Source organism: Cryptococcus neoformans, chromosome 1 (assembly GCF_000091045.1).
Source record: "Cryptococcus neoformans var. neoformans JEC21 chromosome 1, complete sequence".
NCBI lineage: Eukaryota > Fungi > Basidiomycota > Tremellomycetes > Tremellales > Cryptococcaceae > Cryptococcus > Cryptococcus deneoformans.
Genome location: NC_006670.1, coordinates 244,830 through 267,500, shown reverse-complemented (window position 1 = coordinate 267,500; position 22,671 = coordinate 244,830). Strand labels below are relative to the sequence as shown.

Genomic DNA, 22,671 nt, shown 5'->3' with positions numbered 1-22,671 from the left:
ACTGCCACTTTCTATGGGCCCCCCACCGATCCCACGGCCAACCTTAAGCTGATCAGAGCCTTTTTCGACAAGTACCCCGAGTATATCTCCAAGGTTGTCCTGATCGTGAAAGGCGGAATGGATGTTAGGTCGCGGTCTCCTGCTAAGGGCGATGAGTAAGTTTCAATCTCGCTACGTACGAATGCTGTGACATTGATCAAAATCAACCTTTTATAGCATCGAATTCTTCCGAAATGAAATCGAACAAGTGAAGGCCATTCTGGGCGACAAGGAATTGGACGTATATTCTCTCGCTCGGATTGGTGGCACTGCCGTGGAGACCACCTTCACTAACATGGCTCAACTCATAAAGGAGGGGGCCGTCAAGGCTATCGGTGTCAGTGAGATGTCGGCCGCTTCTCTCGAGAAAGCTCACAAGGTAATTCTTGACCTCAACTTGCCCTGTTTTATTTAGCTGACTAGGCCTACTAGATCTGTCCCATTTCCATCAACGAAATCGAAGTCTCCTTATTCTCATACGAACCCTCAATTCGCGACTCTGTCGCCTGGTGTACAGCCCACTCTGTCCCGATTTTGGCTTATTCCCCCCTCGGGCGCGGCCAACTCACACGTAGATACAGGTCTCTTGAGGATATCCCTGCAGGTGATTTCAGAACCATGTTTCCTAGGTTCCAGGGCCAAGCGTTCTATGATAACCAAAAATTGGTGGATCAAGTTGAGGAAATTGCGAAGAAAAAGGGTGTAACTGCTGGGCAATTGTCGTTGGCTTGGGTTCTTGCTCAATCAGAGTTTGTAAGCTTGCGACTTTGAGAAAGATGGTTTTGGCCGCGTTAGCTGCTAAAAGTTATCACTGCAGGCGATTCCTATCCCCGGGTCACGCAACGTAGATCGTGTTCGAGAGAACGCCTCCGCCACAGATGTCAAGCTCAACAATGAAGAAGTCGAGGCTCTTAACAAGCTGGCTTCGGCTTTCGAGGTTCAAGGTGCTCGTTACCCCGAGATGTTCCAAAAAGATCTGGTAAGCTTTTAAAGCCTATACATTGCGAATGAGCAAGCTAATGAATGGAACAGATGAAGTGAACGACTTATTAAGAACACACTCGCGCATAGTGCCGAATATTCTGATGGCCTTTTTCATAGAACAACTTGCTGCAGTTAACGAATGAAGAATCAGTAGATCCAACGTAATATCCATCATTCGCACGCATAAACAGATGTTTCATAATCAAAAGAGATACGAGACCGCTCCATTAAGGTATAATTACACAACCAAAAAGAAAACAAAGAAGAAAGATAAAGGTAAAGAAAACCGATTTGAGAAAATGAAGACTGTAAAACGACCACAAACACGATCGCATCTATTCTATTGCCTTGAGAAAAGGTTTACAACTTGACACCTCTTTTGACTCTCTTTTTCCTCACTCGTCATCCGTGTCGGGCTCACGCTCACCTAAAACATAAGACAAGTCAGTTTACCACACAAAATTTACAAAGATGGGAAGAGATGAAAGACTCACCACCATAATTAAGCCAGTTCAATTTTCTCAACCTCCTCCTCTCCTCCTGAGCCTTCAACTCATTCCTGGTCATCTTCTTCTTCTTTTTCTTCTTCTCCATCAACTTGGCCAAACCATCGGCGACATCATCCACCGTTCCATCCGTCGCCACACTCTCGGCGGGAGTAGCCGTGCCTGTAGCCGTACCGGGAGTACTGGGCATAGTCCTAGGTGTGCCAGCCTTGCTAGCCACTCGGGATCCGGGCCGGGAGGGGTCATCAAAGGCGTCTTCGACGAGGGCGACTTTACCCTGGTGGGTAAGTACACCGCCGTCAACGTGCCAGATTTCGGGACAGAGGGCAGTCACGAATTCGGTAGAGTGCGAGATGATGCAGACGGCACCTCCCCATTCTTTGATAGCGACAGCGAGACCACCGAGGGCTTCTCGGTCCAAGAAGTTGGTAGGTTCGTCGAGGAAGAGACATTGAGGTCTAAAAGCAAGGCCAAAGGTTAGTTTAAACTGAAATTGAGAGAGTGGAAGTATACAGATAGACTTACCGATTAAACATGGAAGCTGCGATGACGACCTTGACCTTTTGTCCACCGGACAAACCAGACATCTCGTTATACTGCGCGATATCGCCGTCCAAACCCACAGCTTCCAAAACCTCCCTGACAGCATTTGCACCAGTATCCCTCATACCCGCACCTTCCCTAGAAGACTCCAAGTCATCGAATTGGGTGATAAGTTTCTGGAAACCCTTTTCGATCAAGACATCTCGCCCGATCCAGGCATTGTACCTGTGGTCGTAACCCCTGAACTTGACTTCGTACTGGAAAGACTTTTTAAGCTTTTGTCGACCGAGGATGTATTCAATCTTTCTCAATTCGCCATTCTTCCCTTCAATAGGGCGTTCCATCATTTCCTTGTCCTCGTCAGTCAGGACACGGGTAGCCTTCTCCATCATCTCCCTATCGTGACCATCCTGGTATCGCCACTGGATGTACTGTACAGCGGTCTTGTCCAAGTGCTGGTTGATATGGTGGAACGCGTGCTGGGCGACGTAACCGACACGAAGAGCAGGATGCTTGTGTACTGAACCTTCTTGTGGGACAGTCTCACCGGTGAGGAGCTTGATGAGGGTAGATTTACCGGCACCGTTGGGACCGACGATACCGACTCGGGAAGAAAGGGAGAGGGAGCAAGAAGCATTCTTGATAGAAGGTCTGGGGGCACCAGGATAGGTGAATGTACAGTTGGTAAGTTTGAGGATCGCTCGTGTATTGGATCGGACACCGACGAGGTTACCAGGGGGAGGGAAGGTGAACTTGATAGAAGTAGCGGCAAGAGTGTAGTAGGACTTGGCAGAAGGGACCTTTTCGACAAACTTGGAGAGGTTACCGGGGTAATACACGAGCTTCTTGCTTTCATAGTGGATAATGTCGGTACAAACGTTGTCGAGGAAACCAGAGTCGTGCGAGACGATCATACAGGTGATGTCGTGCAAGCTGCAGACGTATTCCTCAAGCCAAGCGACAGTTTGGACGTCCAAGTGGTTAGTAGGTTCGTCGCTGAATCCCAAAGTCAGTATGATCGGATTTTAGATCGATAAAGAGGCCAAACTTACAGCAAAAGAATGTCGGCACCGATCAACATGGCCTTGGCCAATTCCAATTTCATCTTCCAACCACCGGAAAGAGATGCCACTGGGTCTTGCTGTTTCTCCTCCGAGAAACCGAGGGACAAGAGCATCGCAGCCATCTCGGCCCTGGTCTTGTGCGTAAGCTTGGGGTCGGCGGCGATGAAGTCAATGATAGCCATGGAAGTATCCTCGCCCTGAAGGGCATGCTCAACCATAATCGTCCTAAGCTCTTCCTGGGGAGGGAAGCCCTCGACTTTACCGTCACGGATAGCCTTCATTAATGTGGACTTGCCGGCACCGTTGGCGGCACAGATACCATACCTCCTGCCTCGCCTCAACTTCAAGTTGGTGTGGTTGAGCAAGAGCAAACCGCCATAAGCAAGGGAGAATTGGATGTCACACAACAACTGACCCTCGGACCCGTCGTCCTCCTCGGGAGGAGAATATTTGGCCTTGTCAATGTCCATGAATGCCTTGCGGATCTCGGCGGTGGCTTTAGCACCTTCTTCAGCACCTTGGAGGAGCTTCATGAATGAACCAAGAGCCTTGCCTTCCCAGATGTAAGCGTCCCATCGACGAAGGTCGACGAGGTCGGCCACAACGTTGGCTTGATACTCGACAGCGTGGGCGATGACAGGGCTGTTGGGGAGCGAGGCGGAAAGGGGGATGGAAGGGTGAGCGGGGAAGCCGGGAATTTGAAGATGAGGAGCCATGACGGTAAGGGCTTCGGTGACAGAAAGGATAACGTCTCGAGGGGGCAAGGGAGTGGCACTGGCAGAGGCACCAGCGCCGATAAGAATGTCGAGGGCAGTCTGAGCGAAGGCTCGAATCTCGGGGAAGGCGGCACCGGTGGCGATTTGCTGGACACCGCCAAAGAGAGGACCGAGGTATCGGGCGGCGACGGTAGGATCGCGGACGAGCTTGACAAGGTTACCGATAACGACACAGGTCATTCGTTGAGTGTCGGTGGAACGCTCCTTGAGGGCACGGGTCAAAAGCGGAACCATGACGGCAAGGGTGGGGCCGTTGACTTCGGCGACGAAGGTGGTGGAGGAAAGACCCTTGATGGTAGAGGGCACAGCAGCCGGGGAAGCCATGGCGGAAACGAGGAGGTTGACGTGCTTGAGTACATCAGCGTTGGGAAGGATACCACAAAGAGTAGTCGCGGCTTTTCGAGCGGCGGTAGAGACCTGAATGGGCATAAGCGAATGTCTGCATTTATAATAATACAATACTCACCTCGGCCTTGGTGTCGTGCATGGCATGCTCAACAACAGGGATGACGGTACCCAACTCGTTGGCAACATAATCTTCCGCACCGGGCTTGACGAGCCCCTCCATCGCCTTCAAGGCCGCAATCTTGGTTCTCCAACCCTTGGTTTCCTCCAAAACCCTGGTAAGCACCTCAAAAACCTTTCGCGCACCCTCAGGAGCGGTAGCCTTGATCAAACTGGTCATCGCACTGTTCACTGCGCTCCTCACAGGTTGGCCCTTGTCCATGGCAAGGTTCAAGATCGCAGGGATTAAAGGAAGGAAGACACCTTCGATACCAGATCCGAGGGAACGACAAATACGCTCCACAAGGACAACAGAAGACTCGCGCTCGTATCCAGACTTGGAGGAAGCCCAGGCAAGGACGACATCGACGATACGAGCATCCTGGAGAGCGTCAAGAGTGCGCGGGGCCTTTTTGAGGTCCAGGGCGATGCCGTCGGCGATAGACTTGGCTTCGACGTTGGAAGGCGCGTTGGCAAGGGCGGTGAGTTTCTCAAGGTGGGTGGAAGGTGGGAGGGCGGTGGAAGGAGCTACGACGGGAGACATTGTACGGGTTTAGAGATAGGAGTAGTAGATGGGGATAAGTGAAGATTTGCGGAACTGGCCGTATGTGGCTAGCGAAGATTTTTTATGGTTTTCTGTATGAGTGGTGAGTTATGACCTTTGGATGGCCTTTTGGGAGACTGGTGGGGACAGGAGACAGAGGTGGAGGAGCAAGGAAGATGGAGAGTGGGAAGAAGAAAGAATTAGATGAGAACTTGGGAAGAGAAACGAAAAATAATCGCCGCTCAAACAAAAAAAAAGTCAGTTACAAAATAATTTTTCACTGTGTTGCACGTGGCTTTCCGCCGGGAACACTCATACACAACAGCGGGTAGCGGGATGGCCAACTATGTATGCATGCAGCAGGTCTGTATCCGCTGCCTGCTCTGGCCTATGCATTGCTACGTTCGCCCAGTATATGCACATCGAGGATTCTATGAGGAGCCACAGCGCAGCGTACAGATAAGATAAGCGAACGAACGTCCTCGCCACCAATGACATCTCGACGAAAGCATACGGTGGACATACACTGTCTTCAAGGAGGGGGACACACCAGGTATGAATGGCGCTGTGGAATCGTTTATAGAATGTAAAGGGATTGTCCATGGTATGCAGTGTCCAACGGCTGCTCTTATCAAGTCATCCAAAAGTTGAAGCACGCACGAGGAGCTTGGTCGACCTCGCCACGGTTAGTGGCAAGGAAGTCGAGGAAGACGTGCCGTGGTGTTTAAATCGCAACCAGCGGGAAAAAGTCTCTCGGAGTGAGATGCCAGTTAACTGCTCCAACTCACGTCAACACTCCAATGCCAGCAGATGCAATCATTATAAAGCGCATGATTTTATTACACCAGGGGTCCTTCATCTGTGCATTCCCACTACAACCATTCATAGAGCCTCTACTTGGATCCAAACAAACCTTTCACCCATCCCAAAGTCCCTTTTGTCTCCTCTTCTACCCTTTCCTTCCCAAGCTTCAATCCCTCCAACATCCTCCTCTCCCTCTCCTTCCTCTCCTCCTCCGTCTCATTAGGAAACTCGAAATCTCTCGGTAACCGCGAATCACCCCGGTTGGCAGCTTGTCTCATCGCAGGTGTGAGAGAAGGGGAAGTGACGGCTAGTGGAGGTGCAGGACGGGAAAGGGCAAGTCGAGATTCTTGTAGAGCGTGAGAGTGTTCAGTGATTTCTTCGAAAACGCGGGATTTTCTGATTATTCCCCAATGATCAACTTTCTACATTTGTATGGAAATAGGCAAAATAAACTTACCGCTCCACATCTTCCACCTTATCCTCCACTTCCATTGCAGCCGCCACACCAGCCGCGCCAAAGCCTAGCAACCCACCCGCTCCGGCGGAAAGCCCACCCCAGAAAAGACGAGTGATCATCCTTGGACGAGGATACTGCTTCTTCATAAGTTGCCAAATCAGGAATGTGAATGAGATTGCTGTGGCCTGTTTTTAATTTTTGTGCCGTTTATTTAATTTCCAAAGCATGTCAAACATCAACGACGGAGAAAGAGAGGTCGTGTCAGTAAAAAACATGTAGGGGTCTATACTTTATAGCGGGCATAACGTACGGGGGGAGTGTAAATCATCCACTTATAACCTTTCTCCATGATAGCGACATCATGATCCGTAATCTCACCTACCACATGAAGCGTCAACACCATACACCAGAACGAACGTATACAGACGAAGGACTGAACTGACCCATAGCCACCTTCTGGGCGATGAGTTCTCTTGTTTCGGGGAGGTCGAAAGGGTTTGAGGGGATCCATCTATTAATAGGCGAGGAGGTTGGGGAGGATCCAGAAGTAGGTGTCGATGTGGTCGGAATGGACATTGTGCTTATGTGATTACCTGTAAGATATGCCTTCTTTCGTTGTAGAGATGCCGGAGACTTCGTTGGCTGGTAATGACGGAAAAAGCGAAAGTGGAGAGAAAGTCACGTGACCTCCACCCACTCAGATTACGGCTATGACATCGTTGCCTTTTTATCCCCCGTTCATTTTCACCAATCACGGCCAGAGATTCCGTAAACTGCATCTATATCACCTCTAATAACATTTATACCAACAATGAAGCTCATCAACAAGCATATAGAGAAGGATGGTTCGGTAAGTATATTTGGCATGCCCATTGGTAACTGGAACTGACAAATGTACAGGGTTATGTCACCCTCAGGCCGGAAGATGACGAGGATATGTGGCATGTGTACAACCTTATTTCCGAGGTGATTCCTCTCAATTATCAAAATGTGTACTCATCTGACAGTTTTATACGATATAGGGTGACCGCGTCCGCGCCATGGCAGTTCGCAGAGTCCAGACAGTCTCTTCAACAGGTTCCTCCGACTCTTACCGCGTCCGCACCAACTTGACTCTTGAAGTGACAAAAACGACATTCTCGCCGGCCGCATCGAGTAGCCAAGGGAATGGACAGGGGGAGAAGAAGGAGCCGACAGCGAGTTTACAGATCTCGGGGAAAGTGGTGGAGGAGAATGAGTTTGTTAAGATGGGAGCGTATCACACTTTAGATCTTGAGGGTAAGTTTTTCTTTAGGCGGTCTACTTGGAAAGAACAAGGAGAAGAATGGGGGGAAGAGACAGCTGACACGGTCTTTTCGAGAAATTAGCGAACAGAGATTTTAGGTTGACAAAGGAGACTGGATGGGATTCTGTAGCCCTTGAACGTATACAGGAAAGTACGCAAGAAGGCAGAGGGGCGGAAGTGGGCGCTATCGTCTGCGGCGAAGGTACGTGTCCAACCTACTCCACCATCTCTTAAATCCATATAGCTATGGGGAACTGATACGTTACACCTGTATACAGGCACTGCAGCTCTTTGTCTCCTGTCAGAACACATGACTGTCATTCGACAACGGATAGACATGCCCGTCCCGCGTAAACGCAAAGGTGGAACATCGGGGCATGACAAGGCTGTCGAAAATTTCTTGTCTACAGTGTACCAAGCTATCCTCCGCCTTATTCCCTTCCAAACACTCAAAGCAATCGTCATTGCCTCTCCTGGATTTACGAGAGACGCGCTGTACGAATACATTTTCCAGCAAGCGACATTACAGTCGAATAAACCGTTGTTGGCGAGTCGATCAAAGTGGATAAAGGTGCATTCGACGACGAGCCATGTACATGGGTTGGTAGAGGCTTTGAAAGCGCCGGAAGTGGCAAAGATGTTGGCCGGTGCTAAATTTGCCAAGGAAGGTCTTGGACTGGATAAGTGAGTTCTTTCTTTTCCTTGCGTGTCGGTGAAAAATGTCCCTTTGCTGATGATGTGGGAACATCACAGATTCCATAAGATGCTAGCAACGGATGAATTACGAGCATGGTACGGGCCAGAACACGTCGCTCTCGCCGTTGATCGCGGAGCGGTTGGTACCCTCCTCATCTCTGATGATCTCTTCCGATCATCTGACCCCGCCACCCGAACACACTATGTGAAAATGGTTGAATCTGTCCGGGCCGTAGGCGGCGAAGTGCTCATTTTCTCTTCGATGCATGAATCTGGCCAACAGTTGAATATGTTGACCGGTATAGCGGCAATTTTGACGTACCCATTGGATATCGAGGTGGTGGAGATGGAGGAAAAAGAGGAGAAAGAAAGGATTGAGAGGGAGAAGGCTGAAAAGGAGCTGGCGGAAGAGAGTTAGGTGCGGGACTTTAGATGAGGTACTTTAGATGAGGTAGACGGTGGAAAGTGCATAGTCTTCTAATGGAATTATAATGTCATGCTTGGCATTTGCCTACCGCTTGTTCAATTTATATAACCCATTTAAACAGCTGGGTAATGTTTGACAGAAGCGAGAAGGCGGACGGTGGACTGCAAAGCATATACACGCAGTAATAAAGTTGACCAAATGTCAGATCATTCAAGTTGCAGTAATAAATAATAACCGCCGCTGCAAACGCCTCCATATTTGATTCCGCGACTTCGCTGTCAAGTCTTTGTTCACGTCGCGTCACTCTTATAAACAAGATCAGCCAAAAAAACATGAGAATCAACTTTAGCCCCCAGAGGGCTGCAATCTTCACCTCATTCCTTGGTCTGTTAGATATCAAGCTTGGTAAGATTCTCGGCTTGTTTCAATATGGAGCTAACGTGGTGTAGGAGCTGAGATCATTCTTCTTTTCGGCGTGAGGGCTATCGCATCGCTAAGGGCAGAACGACTACTAACTTTTGATGCAGCTGATCAACAAGGTCGCGGGGTTGTATGGTCTCATAACCATATTCGTTGGAGGCTCATTTGCCCAGTTACTATACTATGCGTATTCGGTCGGCACATTATTCGCCTTCTTGTGGGGGCTACGGGTCGTCAAATCAGTGCGTCCTCTCTCATAGATGGTGCCCAAAAGCTAATATTGAACAGGAAAGCTCTGCCCCTACCCTTCTTCTTTCTCACCTCTACGCTCTCGACCACCTCATCGTTTCCCTCTTTCATTACATATTTTATCTCCATTACTGGTACACTGTCCCCCATGACGGTCGACGAACTATCAACTCTCAAGCCCAGCAAGATCTAATTAACCTTGCTCTCAGTCGAGGAGAAATTAGCGAGCCTACCGATGAAGGCGGGCAGGGTGCTGATGATTTGAGAATGGCCCTTGCTGGAGAAATTTGGGAGCGGGAAAGAGGTTTTGCCGTGTGGACGCTCGTGGCCGGCTGGATACTCAAGATCTACTTTATCCTCGTCCTCTACTCTTACGCCGCCCACCTCGCCTCATCAACGTATCACACCCTTCCCCTTACCGCCCGGGGGAAGGCAACAAAGCTTGCTCATCCTGATCCCGGTCAGGGAGCTTCTTCGCCGAGGATTCCTGGAGAGAGTGAGGACGATATTGAATTGAGACGTGCGGAGCAGGCTGCTCGGGATGGACCTAGCAAGAAGGGCAAGGGAAAGAGGACGGAAGGGGATGATGAGGATTTTTCATGGGAATAAGTGCATGATGTTATCTTTTAGTCTAACTGCCCGGCACAGTTGAGATCGTGCGTCTGCAGTAGTCAACAGCAGAGGATACTTAATACACCAAAGCAGATTCATTTTGTTAACTTGACATTGTATCTCAAGAAAACTTTTTGAAAGGATACCGAAGAGGACGTCCACCGGCATAAGTATTCAGCACACTGCCGATTAGATAATAAGACAGTGGCGGGCAGTTGCTCAGCACGACCTTGTTTGAATTTCACTTATCTTCCAATTATTTAGGTCTCCTGCGCTGACTGCGGTCAAATCGAATAAGAAAATAAATGAACGTAGACAGTCTCGCTGTTATTGGAGCAAAACGGCCAGGGACATGCCTTGGAAACAGAAACCTGTCTTGATTCAGTCGAAAAGCCCCCAGCAAAAAGTAAGCTGTTATGACAAACAAATGGAACAGACACCACCATTAATCATATATCGAAAACATGCATGACCATTAAAAGAAAGAAAACCATTGTAGATGAACCGACAAACATTTCTTCTGAGCAAATAAATTTCACTACTTCTTCTACTCGACGCCATTCTTCCGCCGCTCTATCGGGTTCGGATGATACCGGCGTTGATGAGCTTTTGAATTTTCTGAGCGATCTGGTTGTCACAGTTGTCAGCATGAATGCAAACATAAGAATGGCAACAATAACAATAACGTACCATAGGGTTCTTCATATGGTCGTTGAGCGCTCTAGGGTTCTGTTGGGCGTCTGAAAGGATCTCTACAAAATAATCAGGTCACGTTCATCGCCAAGATTACCAGACAGACTTACGCCTCATGATGGGATCGTTCATGATCTCCGCGACCTCGGGATCCCTCATAGCCCTCGCGTAAGTCTCCTCCTCAGTCTCGCTACTCCTTTGCTGCTGAATTTCGTTCATAACCTTCATCATATTAGTCTCCAACTCTCTAGTGTGCTTCTTCTCCACATCCGCCTCGGTGGCCTTCTGCAAAGTTTCCAAAGCGGCAGTGTACTCCTTCATACCCTCTTGCACAAGAGCCTTCCGGATATAAGCCTTGATGAAAGTAGGGTCGATGGAAATGGCTGTTTCAGCGTCCTTGAGAGCTTCAGGCAAAGCGAGGAGCTTGGTGTAACAAGCGGCTCGGTTGTTGTACGCTCGAGGGTCGGTGGGAAGTCGCTTGATAGCCTCAGAGTAGTGCTTCTGCGCACCGGCAAAGTCTCCTTTCTTGAACGCCTCGTTACCCTCCTCCCTCGCCTTCTCGGCTTTCTCGGGGTCAATGTAAGCCTGCCTGTCGGCCTCGGCCTTGGCCTTCTCCGCTTCTCTCAACTTGGTGAGGATATCGGGGGTACGGTGCTCAGTGAGAGATTTCTGGAAGAATTTGATGGCCTGGGCAAGGTCGCCTAACTTGGAATAGGAGCTACCGATACGTCCGTAGGCCTTGGCAAAGACCTTGTAGTCGGCACGGAGGTCACGACCTTCCTCAACGGCCTTTTCACAGGTCTCAATACATTTCTGGTACTCGCCCTGCTCGAAGTAGACAGCTTTGAGGTGTATCAGTAGTGCTCTGCAACTATTGTGAGAATAACTCACCAGACAAGTTGGTAAGGAAAGTCACATCCTTAGGGTAGAGGTCCCAAGCCTTGCTGTAAAACTCGATGGCTTCGTCAAACTTGCGAGCCTTGTATGAAGTGTTACCCTGCGCCTTGAACTCCTCGGCCTCCTTCTTAGCCTTGGCCTCCTCATCTTCTTCGACTTCCATTGGTTCGGCCTCGGGCTCAGGGACGGGTGCAGGCTGCTTCTTGGGCTCCTCGGCTTTGGGGGCGGGAGCAGGAGTTGGTTCAGGAGCGGAAGAGGAAGAGGGAGGGTACTCATTGGAACCTTCAGGTCGCTCCATGGCATCCTATGCAACGTTAGCTTTAATCTTCCATTCGTTTCAGCATGTACGTACAATGTCAATGCCCATCAAAACACCCAAGGCAGTCAGAGTCCTGGGGTCTCCCATCAGAGTGGACATATTCCTGCCACCGCTCGCCTGCAACTGGAGCATGTTCGCTCGGAAGGTAGCATCTTTCATGAGGGCACTCGTCTTGGGGTGGTTCTCGAGCTTGGAGATCATGCTGGGGTCACTGAAGATCTTGCCAAGGCCCATATCACCCCCAGGGGCGAAAGGAGAGGATGAGTCGGTATCCATGGCCCGCTTGACTTCGGAAAGACCCTTGACACAGGCGGCGTTGTTGGGCTCAGCCTGGAGACCGGACTCGTAAGCCATGACGGCGTCAGGGAATCTACGGAGACCGTGAAGGGCAGCACCCTTACGGGCGTAACCCTTGGAGAAGGAAGGATCGAGCTCGATAGTCTGCTCGCTTGTCAGTCGTGCACCTATGAATGTGGACGCATCTTACCTTCTCGGCATCCTCCAGAGCACCTTCGTAGTCCTTCAAGCCGGCCTTGGTGGCAGACCTGTTGGAGTAGAGGACGTGGTTTGAAGGGTCGAGAGCGATGGCATCCGAGTAGAGTTTAGCGGCAGTGGTGTAGTCTTTGGCGGCAAAGGCCTTGTTGGCTTCGGCTTTGAGAGCGACAGCCTGAGAGGTGTCAGCAGACTTAACACACTATATCCCAAGTATACGTACGTCTGACATGGTGGGTATGCTGATGTTTATTGAGAAAGAAGAAGAAAGAGAAGATGGGATATATATTTATCTGTGAACATTCCATCATCGAAGTCTCGAGAAACGCGACCTCCACCAGCCACCGCCGGTCTCAGAGAAATAACACGTCACATTTACGCGTCGCGTCCCTGAAATCTTCTTGTTCGACGCGTTCATAATGAATAACTCACTTCTCCATCATCCATCTATCTCCTCTTTCATCCCGCGTACTCTCACCATGGCAGACCAGCAACTTTCCCAGGGGAATCTGCCTGTCTTTATCGATGACCTCATCGCTGACAGGACTCGACAGTTCGTAGAATTCCTCGACGATGAGGTGAGTGCCTTTTTGCCATTTGCAAAATGGCAACACGCTAAGACCTCAACTAGACCCAAGCAGCGTACAATTATCGTGAATCTATCAAACGCATGCTGGACGATGAGCAGGTCCGATTGATTGTCGACATCAACCACATTCGCTCTTACGAGCGTTCATATGCCGACGGATTGTTGCTGCAGCCCATGGAGTACGTGCCAGCACTGGATGCGGCGTTGATGCAGCTCGTCCAGAGTTTACACAATCCCACGAAGCATAAGATTGAGGACAAGCAATGTGAGTATCATAGACTGTGTCATCTCATATGTATACGCAGCTAACCTTGAAGCAGTCTACGTCGGGTTGATTGGTTCCTTCGGTCAACAACACTGCAACCCCAGAACACTTAGAAGTCACCAGATCGGCAAAATGGTCAGCTTGGAGGGTATTGTCACCCGATGTTCTCTTGTGCGACCAAAGATGCTCCGGTCCGTGCACTGGTCACCACGAACCCAAAAGTTCCACGCTAGAACGTACAACGACTCCACCATCATCGCCCCTTCAGCCAACCTTACCGGCACAACCACTGTCATTCCCAAGGACGACGGTGATGGCCACCCCTTGCTTATGGAATACGGACTTTCCACTTTTAGAGATTACCAGACAATTGGTATACAAGAAATGCCTGAGCGCGCACCTGCTGGTCAGCTGCCTAGAAGCATTGAGGTTGTTCTTGCGGACGATTTGGTCGATTGCTGTAAGCCTGGTGACCGAATCCAACTTGTCGGCGTGTACAAGAGCTCTGGTGGTGGAGCTGGTGCCAGAGGTTTCATAACCTCCATTATTGCCAACAACATCATCCTTCTCTCTTCCAAACAAGGCGGCGGTATTGCCCAAACCCCGTTGACCGATACTGATATTCGAAACATTAATACTCAAGCTCGACGGAAGAATGTCTTCCAGCTCCTTTCACAATCCCTCGCGCCTTCAATCTTCGGTCACGACTACATCAAGAAAGCTGTATTGCTTTTACTTCTCGGTGGTGAAGAGAAGAATCTCGACAACGGTGGTCACATTCGAGGTGACATCAACATTCTCATGGTTGGTGACCCTTCAACTGCCAAATCCCAAATGCTCCGATTCGTCCTCAATACTGCCCCCCTTGCTATCGCCACCACCGGTCGAGGGAGTTCCGGTGTTGGTCTCACCGCTGCCGTTACCACTGACAAGGACACGGGTGAACGTCGACTCGAAGCGGGTGCGATGGTCCTTGCTGATCGTGGTGTAGTCTGTATCGATGAGTTTGACAAGATGTCCGAGATTGATCGAGTCGCCATTCACGAAGTAATGGAACAGCAGACGGTTACCATTGCCAAGGCTGGTATCCACACTTCGCTGAATGCGCGATGCAGTGTTGTCGCCGCCGCTAACCCTATTTATGGCCAAGTGAGCTTTTGCAGTTCATTGTGTATAAGCGCGTACTGATGGCTATCTAGTATGATGTGCACAAGGATCCCCACAGGAACATTGCTCTTCCAGACTCTTTGCTCTCCCGTTTCGATTTGCTCTTTGTTGTAACCGACGACACCGACGAACAACGAGATCGTATGATTTCCGAGCACGTTTTGAGGATGCACCGATACATTCAGCCTGGTGCGGAGGAAGGTTGGTCTGACCTGCATTGCCCTTAGATGGTGAGGATCGAACAGCTAATCGTTTCTTCGTCCCGTAGGTGCGCCTCCCATTGAGAACCTCGAGCAAAACCTCGATGTCGGCGGCGACGCTGTTGAATCGCGTATTTCCGAAACTCCCGTATTTGAGAAGTTCAACCCTCTTCTCCACTCTGGTGTGACGACCACTTCCGGTCGAGGTGCCAACAAGAAGAAAGAGGTTTTGAGTATCGCCTTTGTGAAGAAGTACATCCAGTATGCGAAGAGCAGGATTCATCCCGTTTTGACCAAGGGTGCGGCCGACTGGATCGTCAACGTTTACAGCTCTTTGCGTAATGACGATATGGCAGCGAACCAAAAACGTGTACGTTATCGATCTCCCTTTCTTTTGAGGTCATAACACTGAATAAAATGTCTATAGACTTCGCCTCTTACCGCGCGTACCCTTGAAACCCTCATTCGTCTCTCTACTGCCCACGCCAAATCCCGTCTCTCCACCCGAGTTGACGAGCGGGACGCCATGGCCGCCGAAGAGATCCTCCGATTTGCTCTCTTCAAAGAAGTTGTCCGTCCCGAGCGCCGAAAACGTCGAAAGATTAATCACGCCGGCCAGTCTGTCGAGGTAGATTCCGATGAAGATGAAGAGGGAGAAGAGGAATTGCAGGCGGGTGTGGAGAGAATGTCAATGAATGGGGATGTTGGTGTGACAGAGTCTCAGAGAGAAAGAGCGAGAGAAAAGAACAGACGGGTGGAAAGACAAGCAGCAGGCCCCGTGCCAGAGGACGACGAAGATTTCGAGATGCGAGAAGCCGAGGAATCACTTGCTTTGCAAGAAGCCCCTCGTTCACCACCCACGGCGCCCGAAGTTGCTGTCGAACTTTCTAACGAACGACTCGACCTCTTCCGTTCAAAATTATCACACGTCTTTGAAGAAAGTCTTGATGACAACGGTGCCATTGAATTTGTTGAGTTAATGCCCAAGATTAACGAAGGTATGGCCGAGGGAGAAGTTTTCAGTGTTGGAGAGATGAAGCAGGCTTTGGTACGAATGGATGAGAAGAGTGAAGTCATGTTTGGAGAGGATCAAACGATCTATAAAATTTAGTGGTCTCTTGGATCTGTGTTCAACTGGTTTTAGGTATTTGTTGTTTATCTTCTGTTAAAATGCATTAATCATTCGGCAATGTCAAAGCCAACAGGAATCATGTTCCATATAAGAACACTCAGACCCAACCAACCCATTTCCTAACCATACTCTCACCACATCCCCTTTTCCCGCCAAGATCCATATGTTCTCCTGGACAATGCTCTAGTCGCAATCCACCTTTTTCGTCTAGACCTTTGAGCCCAATCCAATCTTCCTTGTAGAGAGGTTGTTCATGAAGAGGGATAATTTCAGTCTTGTTGTTGGGTGCGTAGGTTGCAAAGTGGGAAGACTGGGCGGGGGAGACCGTCCCTATATTGTGCGAAAGGAGGAGATCAGCAGACTTTTCAGATAATGCTCAGATACGAAACTCACTATCTTCATCGAAAATAATAGCTACAAGGTTATCCAGCCCCTTTAGGCCTTTTCCCTCTCCTCTCTTGCCTTTTCGTCGGTTGATTTCTTCGATGCTGTTGCGCTCTGCGAACGGTCGTTCCCCGTTGAGATCCCTTAGAAATTCATTTACTTCATAAAACTCATCCAGCCGTTCTGTATCCCTAAAGTAGGCGGCCTGCACCAAGTGGTCTTGAGCCCAGGGTCTATATATACCAGCACGGGCCGCCCGAGCTGCAAGCAAACATGACAGGGTGGGGGGAGTAGGGCACGGGATGAGAGCGGAGATGCCGTAGTGGGGCGTTCCGAAAGTGATGAGATTATGGACCGGAGGACCGTTACAGTACTGGATATAATGTCTCAAGAGGAGACCACCTTGTGAAAATCCAATTCCGTCAAACTGATATGTGCCGAAGTGAGATTCAATCATATCAAACAGTCGGTCCATTAACGTACGCCTTCTGCAAGCTCTGGTATCCGTTTGATCTGCTCACATCCTTCTTCACCTTGCTCACCAGCATTGCCCCACTGATATATCCCTTAGCTCCCTTCCTTCAGGTGTGCAAATCTTAACTTACAAATCCAGCCTTACGTTCATCATCAGGTCTCCCACCTTCAGGAATCTGCACCGAATGAACAAAGATACCCGGGTGAATGGTTTGAGTCATGTTGATAAAGTTCTCAATACCTGTTGAGAGAGCTGTATCTCCAAGGCCATGCCTTCGATGGAGTTAATATCACCTTATGGATTCAAACTCGGTCGACTCACCAGATTACAAGAGGCCTGGGTTTGGCATTGCTGTTAGACAGGACTAGCTGGTCGGAAGCTGGAGCTGCAAGGGTCCAATTGGAGAAGAGCAAAGCCAAGGTGAAAGTAAAGCGTAGGCGCATCTAAAAAACCTTCTCTTGACGAGCAATAATAAAAGTAAAGCAAAGTTGCAGAGATTGTATTAAGGCTCTGTCGACGAATGAATTGCCGGATGACGGAGGACTTTGAGCGCGAAGAAGTCAACAGTTCCGGCGGCCGACGGCCTGACGCGATGGCAGGCCGGTTACGCACAGGCCACCACCACTCGTGAAGACAATTAAGATATCGGGAATCTTGACATTTATTTCTTTTTCCCCCAACGAACAAGGAGGACACGAAGAAGGTGATGCGGGTGACAGTAGAGTAACGCGATTGTTCCAATCCACTTTGCTATTTTCCTTACCATCCCAGGCGGTCTCCTGCCCCCAATCTATGCCGTTCAAGTTAGTTGATAATGAGCTAGTTGCAGTACCCTTCGAGGGTGTAATATAGGCGATCGTCTACCGGTGACTCGTCAATCAAGCCACGATAGAATGCGGACGCGTTGACTCGTTGATGAGTACTCGAGTACTTGAAGAATTACATCGATTAGCGTAGTACGGGATGCTCTTCGTCTTTCTAGCCAACGGAGGCTAATTCTTATTCAAAGTAGTGGGCCTTGACGCACTACCAGCACAGCACCACATCAACATCGAACAACAAAAAAGCTAAGATCTCGCAGAAAGGGAAGAATGAGAATCCGCTAAACTTTGTGGACGTCAAGGACAGATGCACGCCTGGCGAAATAGAGAATTTGAGATTCACAGATATAAAAACTTCACAGATCTGACAGCTGTAAAATGGGAAGAGGACGAGTTATGAAACCGTCCCACTGGCCTCAGAAGAAGAAGAGAAGTTAAAGGGGCCAGCCAAACATCATGCAATATCAAGAAATAGAACGCCGCCGGCCCTCTGTTTATTCATACCGCGATGCGATAATCTGTAGATTGCGCTGCTGATGAACTGTGCTGCAATACATACACCGTTACATGCGGCACCTTTCAATACCCCGATGTCGGAATTATGTGTATGAATGGCCCTTTGTGAATGTTTATTATGGTGAAAGGAAGCGGCGGCCGACGGCCGAGTGTCGGGGCGGCAAACGCGGTGAACGAAGGTCCAAAAACCCTTGTCCTCGGCATTTCTCACCTACATTCGTCAGTCCAAATCAACTCTCCTATGGACCCAGATTGAGCCGCAATGTCAGCTGGACCAGCCCAACCCAACATCTACGCACCCATCCGCACATCTCACAGCGGCTATCCATCCCCGACACACTCTGGTTCCTCCACGCCCGCGTCGCTGGAATTCTCCGATGGTCGATTGCCGGAAAGCAATGTCGAGAGAGATATGAGCAAGGTCGCGGAGAGGGTCGCCCTTCTGGGCGAGGTGGATGACGGAGCAGTCATCGTGGAAGGCGAAGATAAGTAAGTTGATTTCCTGTTATGTCGTGCGGGGGGTCGGAAGCTACGCGAGGTTTGACCGAGGCCACGGGGCAAACATTTTATCAATTCTTAAAACCATAACAGCCTCACCCTCTGGCGAGGGCTAGATGACCTTCATAGACAGATTTGATAAATGTGAGGAGCGGTGGAATACTTGGCATCACATTTCCTATACGAAGCCCTACCGAGCCAACCTAGGTCGTGGACTTATAGGAGCTGAGTACAGTCGCGACCACCCATTCATTCTCGGATCCATTTGCGGTAGAATCCGCTTTGCGAGTTCGACCTTTCAAGATTTGGGGACCGCTTACCTCTGAATGAAGCTAATGATCAATGTGGTAGAATAACCAAGTTCGTGTGGACGCTGGTGTTGGCTGCTGCGATCTCAGGCTTACTATTCGGTCAGTATATCTTATGCGTGGCGAGGTCTAAGAAGGGATGGCTGATGTGGTAAGGAACATCAGGCTATGACACGGCCGCCATCTCCGGTATGCTGGTCATTATCAAGGACGATCTTGGCACAATATTATCAAGCTGGCAAAAAGAAGCGATCACCTCTGCCACAACTCTCGGTGCATTATTAGGAGGTCTTGCCGCAGGTTGCATTTCAGACTTTACAGGTCGAAGGCTCGTTATTGTGTTTGCCAACGTCGCTTTTATCGGTGGTTCTATCTGTCAAGCAGCTTGCCACACTGTGGCAGTGATGATCGCCGGTCGATTCATCGTTGGACTTGGTGTCGGTCTCGCGAGCTGTATTGTGCCATTGTATATTGGAGAGCTGGCGCCTACCATGATTAGAGGACGATTGGTTACCATTAACTGTGTCGCTATCACTTTGGGTCAAGTCGTCGCTTACGGTACGCCTCGCGTATTCTCTCAAGGGGTGGAAGTCTGACCATGAACATAGCTATTGGTGCCAGTTTCCAAAATGCGCATAATGGTTGGCGATGGATTGTGGGACTTGGCGCGATGCCGTCGTTTGTTCAACTCGCTTCAATCGGTTTCCTTCCCGAATCACGTATGTTCCCTTTCGGAGCGCTTTTTATTATGAACTAACTCTAGGAAGCCCGTATTCTTCTGCTCCGCTCTGACGTTGCTGGCGCACGAGCTATTACTGCCAAGATCTACCCTCTCGCAAAAGTCGAGCAGGTTGACAGAAAAGTCGAGATCATGAAAGCTGCTGTCGATCAGAGTATCGAGTATAACGCCAATTCTACATGGTTTGAGAGGCTCAAGAGTTTGGTTATGGTTGGTACCAATCGACGAGCGCTAAGTACGTCTTCATTCATTTCGAAATGCATGTGTCAGTAAGAGCTGATTGAGGATTAGTCATCGGATGTGGATTGCAAGCAGCCCAACAACTATGCGGTTTCAACACTCTGATGTACTATTCTGCAACCATATTCGCCATGCTTGGATTCAAGAATGCTACAGCCGTCGGATTGATCGTCGCTACTGTCAACGTTTTGTTCACCCTCGTCGCTCTCAAGGCGAGTTTCTTCATAATGGTCCAAGGACGTCAGCTAACTTCCTTTCCTTTAATAAGATTGTCGACCCTGTGGGACGACGAAGAACTATGCTTTTCACCCTTCCTATTATGACCCTCGCCCTCGTCCTCGCGGCTATCTTCTTCTACTGTAAGCACCTTCCTCCTCTACAACCTGTGCTCCACCCTTACTGATAATTCTTCCCTTCAGACCTCACACTCTCCACCAACGGCATCCTCATCGAGGACCACGACTACCCCCGCTCTTTATCCATCCCCGTTCTCCTTTCCATGCTCCTCTATGTCGCGGGCTACGCAACCGGTCTCGGTAACATCCCCTGGCAACAGGGAGAGCTCTTCCGACTCGAAGTAAGAGGAATCGGTACGAGTATCTGTACGGCCGTGAATTGGAGTTGTAATATGTTGATTGCGAGCACGTTTTTGAGTTTGATGGATGCTGCAACGCCAAGTGGGGCGTTTGGGATTTATGCGGGGTTTTGTGTGATTGGATGGTTGTTTTGTTGGATGCTGTATCCTGAGACTTCCGGGTGAGTTTTTCCTTTCCGCGATTTTACAGTTCAAGTTCAGGCAAGTTAAAGTTGCTAATTGTGATTGATAGACTTTCATTGGAAGAAGTATACTTTGTTTTCGAAGAAGGGTTTGGGATTGAAAAATCTCAGCAGCTGCGCAAGCAGAAGCTGGAAGAATCTGCCAAGCTCAAAGCCATATTTGAGTAATCAGATTTTCAAATTGTCATCTGTTCGACAAGCTGGACTTTCCTTTTCGAATTGATATTTGAGTGCAAAAGACATTTCTTCTTCATACTCCCTTATTTTATCGTCAATTCGGTTTTTTATGATTTAAATTTTCCTTTCACTCATTTCAGTACGAACATTGAGACATCATTACCCTACCATTCCCAATACATTAATCACCTGATTGTTGCTTGTTTTATATCTTTTACTCGATAATGCATCAATACAACTTGCTACAAGAGCCATACGCTGTCAAAGTTGCGATCCGGTGCAAAAAACAATGCGTTCCCCCGCCAAAACCCTGATAGACTCTTGATCAAACATACGTGATCGTCGTACCCAGCTTCCAAACACCCGCAAATTTGGCTAACCACCATCTCAAATACCACAATACCCAATCCCACCATCCTCTCTGCTGAGTTCTAACCCTTTGCAGTCGATGTTGGACTTGTAATACCGTATTGCGCGAGCCCCCTCTCGCTCCTCCTACTACTGTCGTCTGCTGGCGCGCGAATCTCGATCGACGGAGTCGGATAATGGTAAAAATGATAAGTAAAGGCAACGGTATAGTGATGACCGTCAGAACGACGGGGGAGAGGGATTGGAGAGTGGTTGATAGGGATGTAGGTAGGCGACCGAGCAAAGATTGAAGGATATGGTGCAAATTATCTGGTCTGGAGGTTGGGACATCATTTCCTCGCCGGGAAGATGAATTGCGTCTAAAATTCGAATGGACAAGGCGATAAGTGCTTTCAGAGATACCAGACCCTGATGCTTGACTCGCAATAGAACCAGGACGCGGTGATTCCTCTCCCCTATCCTTACCAGCCTTTCGTATCTGTCTCAGCTGCTCCATTCTTTGGCCTAGAGCGAGACCTGTACCCAGGAGACCGCCATTCTGGGAAGTACCGGGACGAGCGGTAGCTTCGCTCGAGCTTGAGCTGGATGATGATGTGCTTGATGACCTTGATAATCGGGAGCGTATCTTACTTTCTTTTTCCTCTTCAATGGATAAGGAATCGGAGGAAGAAGGGAGAATGAGGGATGAGGAAGGGGATGGGGCTAGAGAGGGGAGGGAAGCCTTGGATTCAAGTGTTCTAAGATGTTTGTACAGTGTCTTTTAAATTCGATATTAGTCTGTGTATGGACAGAGAAGGGGATAGGAATGATAGTACGCACCTCTTTCTTCTTTGAAGACATAACAACTTCACCCTCCAAGAATCCCCTTGCCATCTCCCATTCCTCTTCACGACTCAAAACTTCGCCGATAAAAAGCTCTACAACTTTCAAATATCCTTCCCGCGCACTCTCGACCCGCTTGCGTTCGATTGGGTCTTTAGGCCGGTAAGAGCTTGTAGGGCTAATGGAGAGTATCAAAGAGTCTGGTAAAGACGCTATCCATGACTCTGTCATTGAATGGGCAAAGTCCAATGCAGATCTTTGTGGTGAAAGCTTGAGAGACGCCAGGATAAGAGTGGATACCAATTGGGGAGGTAGAAGATGTGCTGTCGCTCCTTTGGAGTAATACGCGCTCATACAACGATGTTGGAGATACGATAAAATCTCTTTTGGGGATTTAGGGGGCAACATAGAGACCAGGAGCTCAGGAAGAGCTGTGGTATTGTTAGGAGGATCAGCGTATAGCGAAGCCGTTGAACTGATGAGCAGCTTGAGTGTTTTGACCATCCAGTCGTCATTCGCAGCTGCTTCCGAATTCTCATTGTCAGGTTTAGCCCCATCCAGTTTGTACCATGTTCTATAAGGTCCAATCCTCTTCTTTTTTAAAGACTCGAGCAGCCGTGCGAGCGTTGCTTGGGTCTTGACATGGTCCCGCCTAACAAAGGATTGAACGGCCGTGTTGTAGAGTACCTCTATTTGTGATTCTTGTGGCCGTGAAGGGGACGGCAATGACGATGGAGGCTTGGGACTTGGTCTATGGGGCATGCTCGAAATGGATTGATGGTAGAGAATAAAGTGAAAATAAAAAGATCAAAATGAAGGACAAGTAGAACACTTTGCATGTCACAAACTAATAAGACCGGTAACTTGGATGCCGTTGAAGA

At 49.2% G+C, this 22,671-nt stretch overlaps 10 protein-coding genes across 10 annotated transcripts in view; 5 read left to right on the top strand and 5 right to left on the bottom strand.

Moving 5' to 3' along the window:
- The window catches only part of CNA00960 (pyridoxal reductase, putative), a 1,690-nt gene extending 523 nt beyond the window's left edge, over positions 1-1,167 (top strand). The window contains exons 3-7 of the mRNA XM_024656162.1: positions 1-155; positions 217-418; positions 472-792; positions 857-1,018; positions 1,072-1,167. The exon at positions 1-155 is cut by the window's left edge and continues 34 nt beyond it. Of these exons, the coding sequence (XP_024511835.1) occupies positions 1-155; positions 217-418; positions 472-792; positions 857-1,018; positions 1,072-1,080 (849 nt within the window). The 3' untranslated portion in view covers positions 1,081-1,167. The remainder of the gene's footprint in view (positions 156-216; positions 419-471; positions 793-856; positions 1,019-1,071) is intronic.
- Positions 1,168-1,202: 35 nt separating this feature from the next.
- CNA00950 (mRNA export factor elf1, putative) lies at positions 1,203-5,157 on the bottom strand. Its single transcript, XM_566522.2, has 5 exons — positions 4,379-5,157; positions 3,125-4,329; positions 2,055-3,068; positions 1,518-1,987; positions 1,203-1,450 (listed from the first exon to the last, which is right to left on the bottom strand). Exons 1-5 carry the CDS (start codon positions 4,958-4,960, stop codon positions 1,419-1,421), a joined length of 3,303 nt encoding a protein of 1,100 aa, XP_566522.1. The 5' UTR covers positions 4,961-5,157; the 3' UTR covers positions 1,203-1,418.
- Positions 5,158-5,792: 635 nt separating this feature from the next.
- On the bottom strand, positions 5,793-6,833 carry CNA00940 (expressed protein). The gene is made up of 4 exons (XM_566521.2): positions 6,665-6,833; positions 6,532-6,599; positions 6,222-6,406; positions 5,793-6,160 (listed from the first exon to the last, which is right to left on the bottom strand). The coding sequence occupies exons 1-4, from the start codon at positions 6,795-6,797 to the stop codon at positions 5,854-5,856; spliced, it is 693 nt and encodes a 230-aa protein (XP_566521.1). The 5' UTR covers positions 6,798-6,833; the 3' UTR covers positions 5,793-5,853.
- Positions 6,834-6,967: 134 nt separating this feature from the next.
- On the top strand, positions 6,968-8,676 carry CNA00930 (pelota, putative). The gene is made up of 6 exons (XM_566520.2): positions 6,968-7,071; positions 7,122-7,187; positions 7,244-7,499; positions 7,589-7,708; positions 7,785-8,190; positions 8,260-8,676. Exons 1-6 carry the CDS (start codon positions 7,033-7,035, stop codon positions 8,618-8,620), a joined length of 1,248 nt encoding a protein of 415 aa, XP_566520.1. The 5' UTR covers positions 6,968-7,032; the 3' UTR covers positions 8,621-8,676.
- A 252-nt stretch (positions 8,677-8,928) lies between these two features.
- CNA00920 (hypothetical protein) lies at positions 8,929-10,022 on the top strand. The gene is made up of 4 exons (XM_566519.2): positions 8,929-9,034; positions 9,079-9,104; positions 9,157-9,291; positions 9,338-10,022. The coding sequence occupies exons 1-4, from the start codon at positions 8,962-8,964 to the stop codon at positions 9,905-9,907; spliced, it is 804 nt and encodes a 267-aa protein (XP_566519.1). The 5' UTR covers positions 8,929-8,961; the 3' UTR covers positions 9,908-10,022.
- Positions 10,023-10,363: 341 nt separating this feature from the next.
- Positions 10,364-12,586, bottom strand: CNA00910 (chaperone, putative). Its single transcript, XM_566518.2, has 7 exons — positions 12,535-12,586; positions 12,307-12,486; positions 11,853-12,260; positions 11,495-11,804; positions 10,714-11,445; positions 10,601-10,662; positions 10,364-10,537 (listed from the first exon to the last, which is right to left on the bottom strand). The coding sequence occupies exons 1-7, from the start codon at positions 12,541-12,543 to the stop codon at positions 10,484-10,486; spliced, it is 1,755 nt and encodes a 584-aa protein (XP_566518.1). The 5' UTR covers positions 12,544-12,586; the 3' UTR covers positions 10,364-10,483.
- A 171-nt stretch (positions 12,587-12,757) lies between these two features.
- Positions 12,758-15,719, top strand: CNA00900 (ATP dependent DNA helicase, putative). Its single transcript, XM_566517.2, has 6 exons — positions 12,758-12,889; positions 12,943-13,165; positions 13,221-14,314; positions 14,365-14,533; positions 14,601-14,902; positions 14,960-15,719. The coding sequence occupies exons 1-6, from the start codon at positions 12,791-12,793 to the stop codon at positions 15,641-15,643; spliced, it is 2,571 nt and encodes an 856-aa protein (XP_566517.2). The 5' UTR covers positions 12,758-12,790; the 3' UTR covers positions 15,644-15,719.
- Positions 15,681-17,040, bottom strand: CNA00890 (palmitoyl-protein thioesterase, putative). Its single transcript, XM_566516.2, has 5 exons — positions 16,845-17,040; positions 16,654-16,795; positions 16,532-16,603; positions 16,058-16,475; positions 15,681-15,994 (listed from the first exon to the last, which is right to left on the bottom strand). Exons 1-5 carry the CDS (start codon positions 16,964-16,966, stop codon positions 15,762-15,764), a joined length of 987 nt encoding a protein of 328 aa, XP_566516.1. The 5' UTR covers positions 16,967-17,040; the 3' UTR covers positions 15,681-15,761.
- A 1,039-nt stretch (positions 17,041-18,079) lies between these two features.
- Positions 18,080-20,817, top strand: CNA00880 (ITR1, putative). The gene is made up of 9 exons (XM_566515.2): positions 18,080-18,349; positions 18,710-18,768; positions 18,832-19,224; positions 19,275-19,385; positions 19,434-19,640; positions 19,697-19,857; positions 19,914-20,004; positions 20,065-20,401; positions 20,473-20,817. Exons 1-9 carry the CDS (start codon positions 18,123-18,125, stop codon positions 20,588-20,590), a joined length of 1,704 nt encoding a protein of 567 aa, XP_566515.1. The 5' UTR covers positions 18,080-18,122; the 3' UTR covers positions 20,591-20,817.
- Positions 20,816-22,613, bottom strand: CNA00870 (expressed protein). Its single transcript, XM_566514.2, has 2 exons — positions 21,788-22,613; positions 20,816-21,725 (listed from the first exon to the last, which is right to left on the bottom strand). Exons 1-2 carry the CDS (start codon positions 22,550-22,552, stop codon positions 20,925-20,927), a joined length of 1,566 nt encoding a protein of 521 aa, XP_566514.1. The 5' UTR covers positions 22,553-22,613; the 3' UTR covers positions 20,816-20,924.
- Between the last annotated feature and the right edge of the window lie 58 nt (positions 22,614-22,671).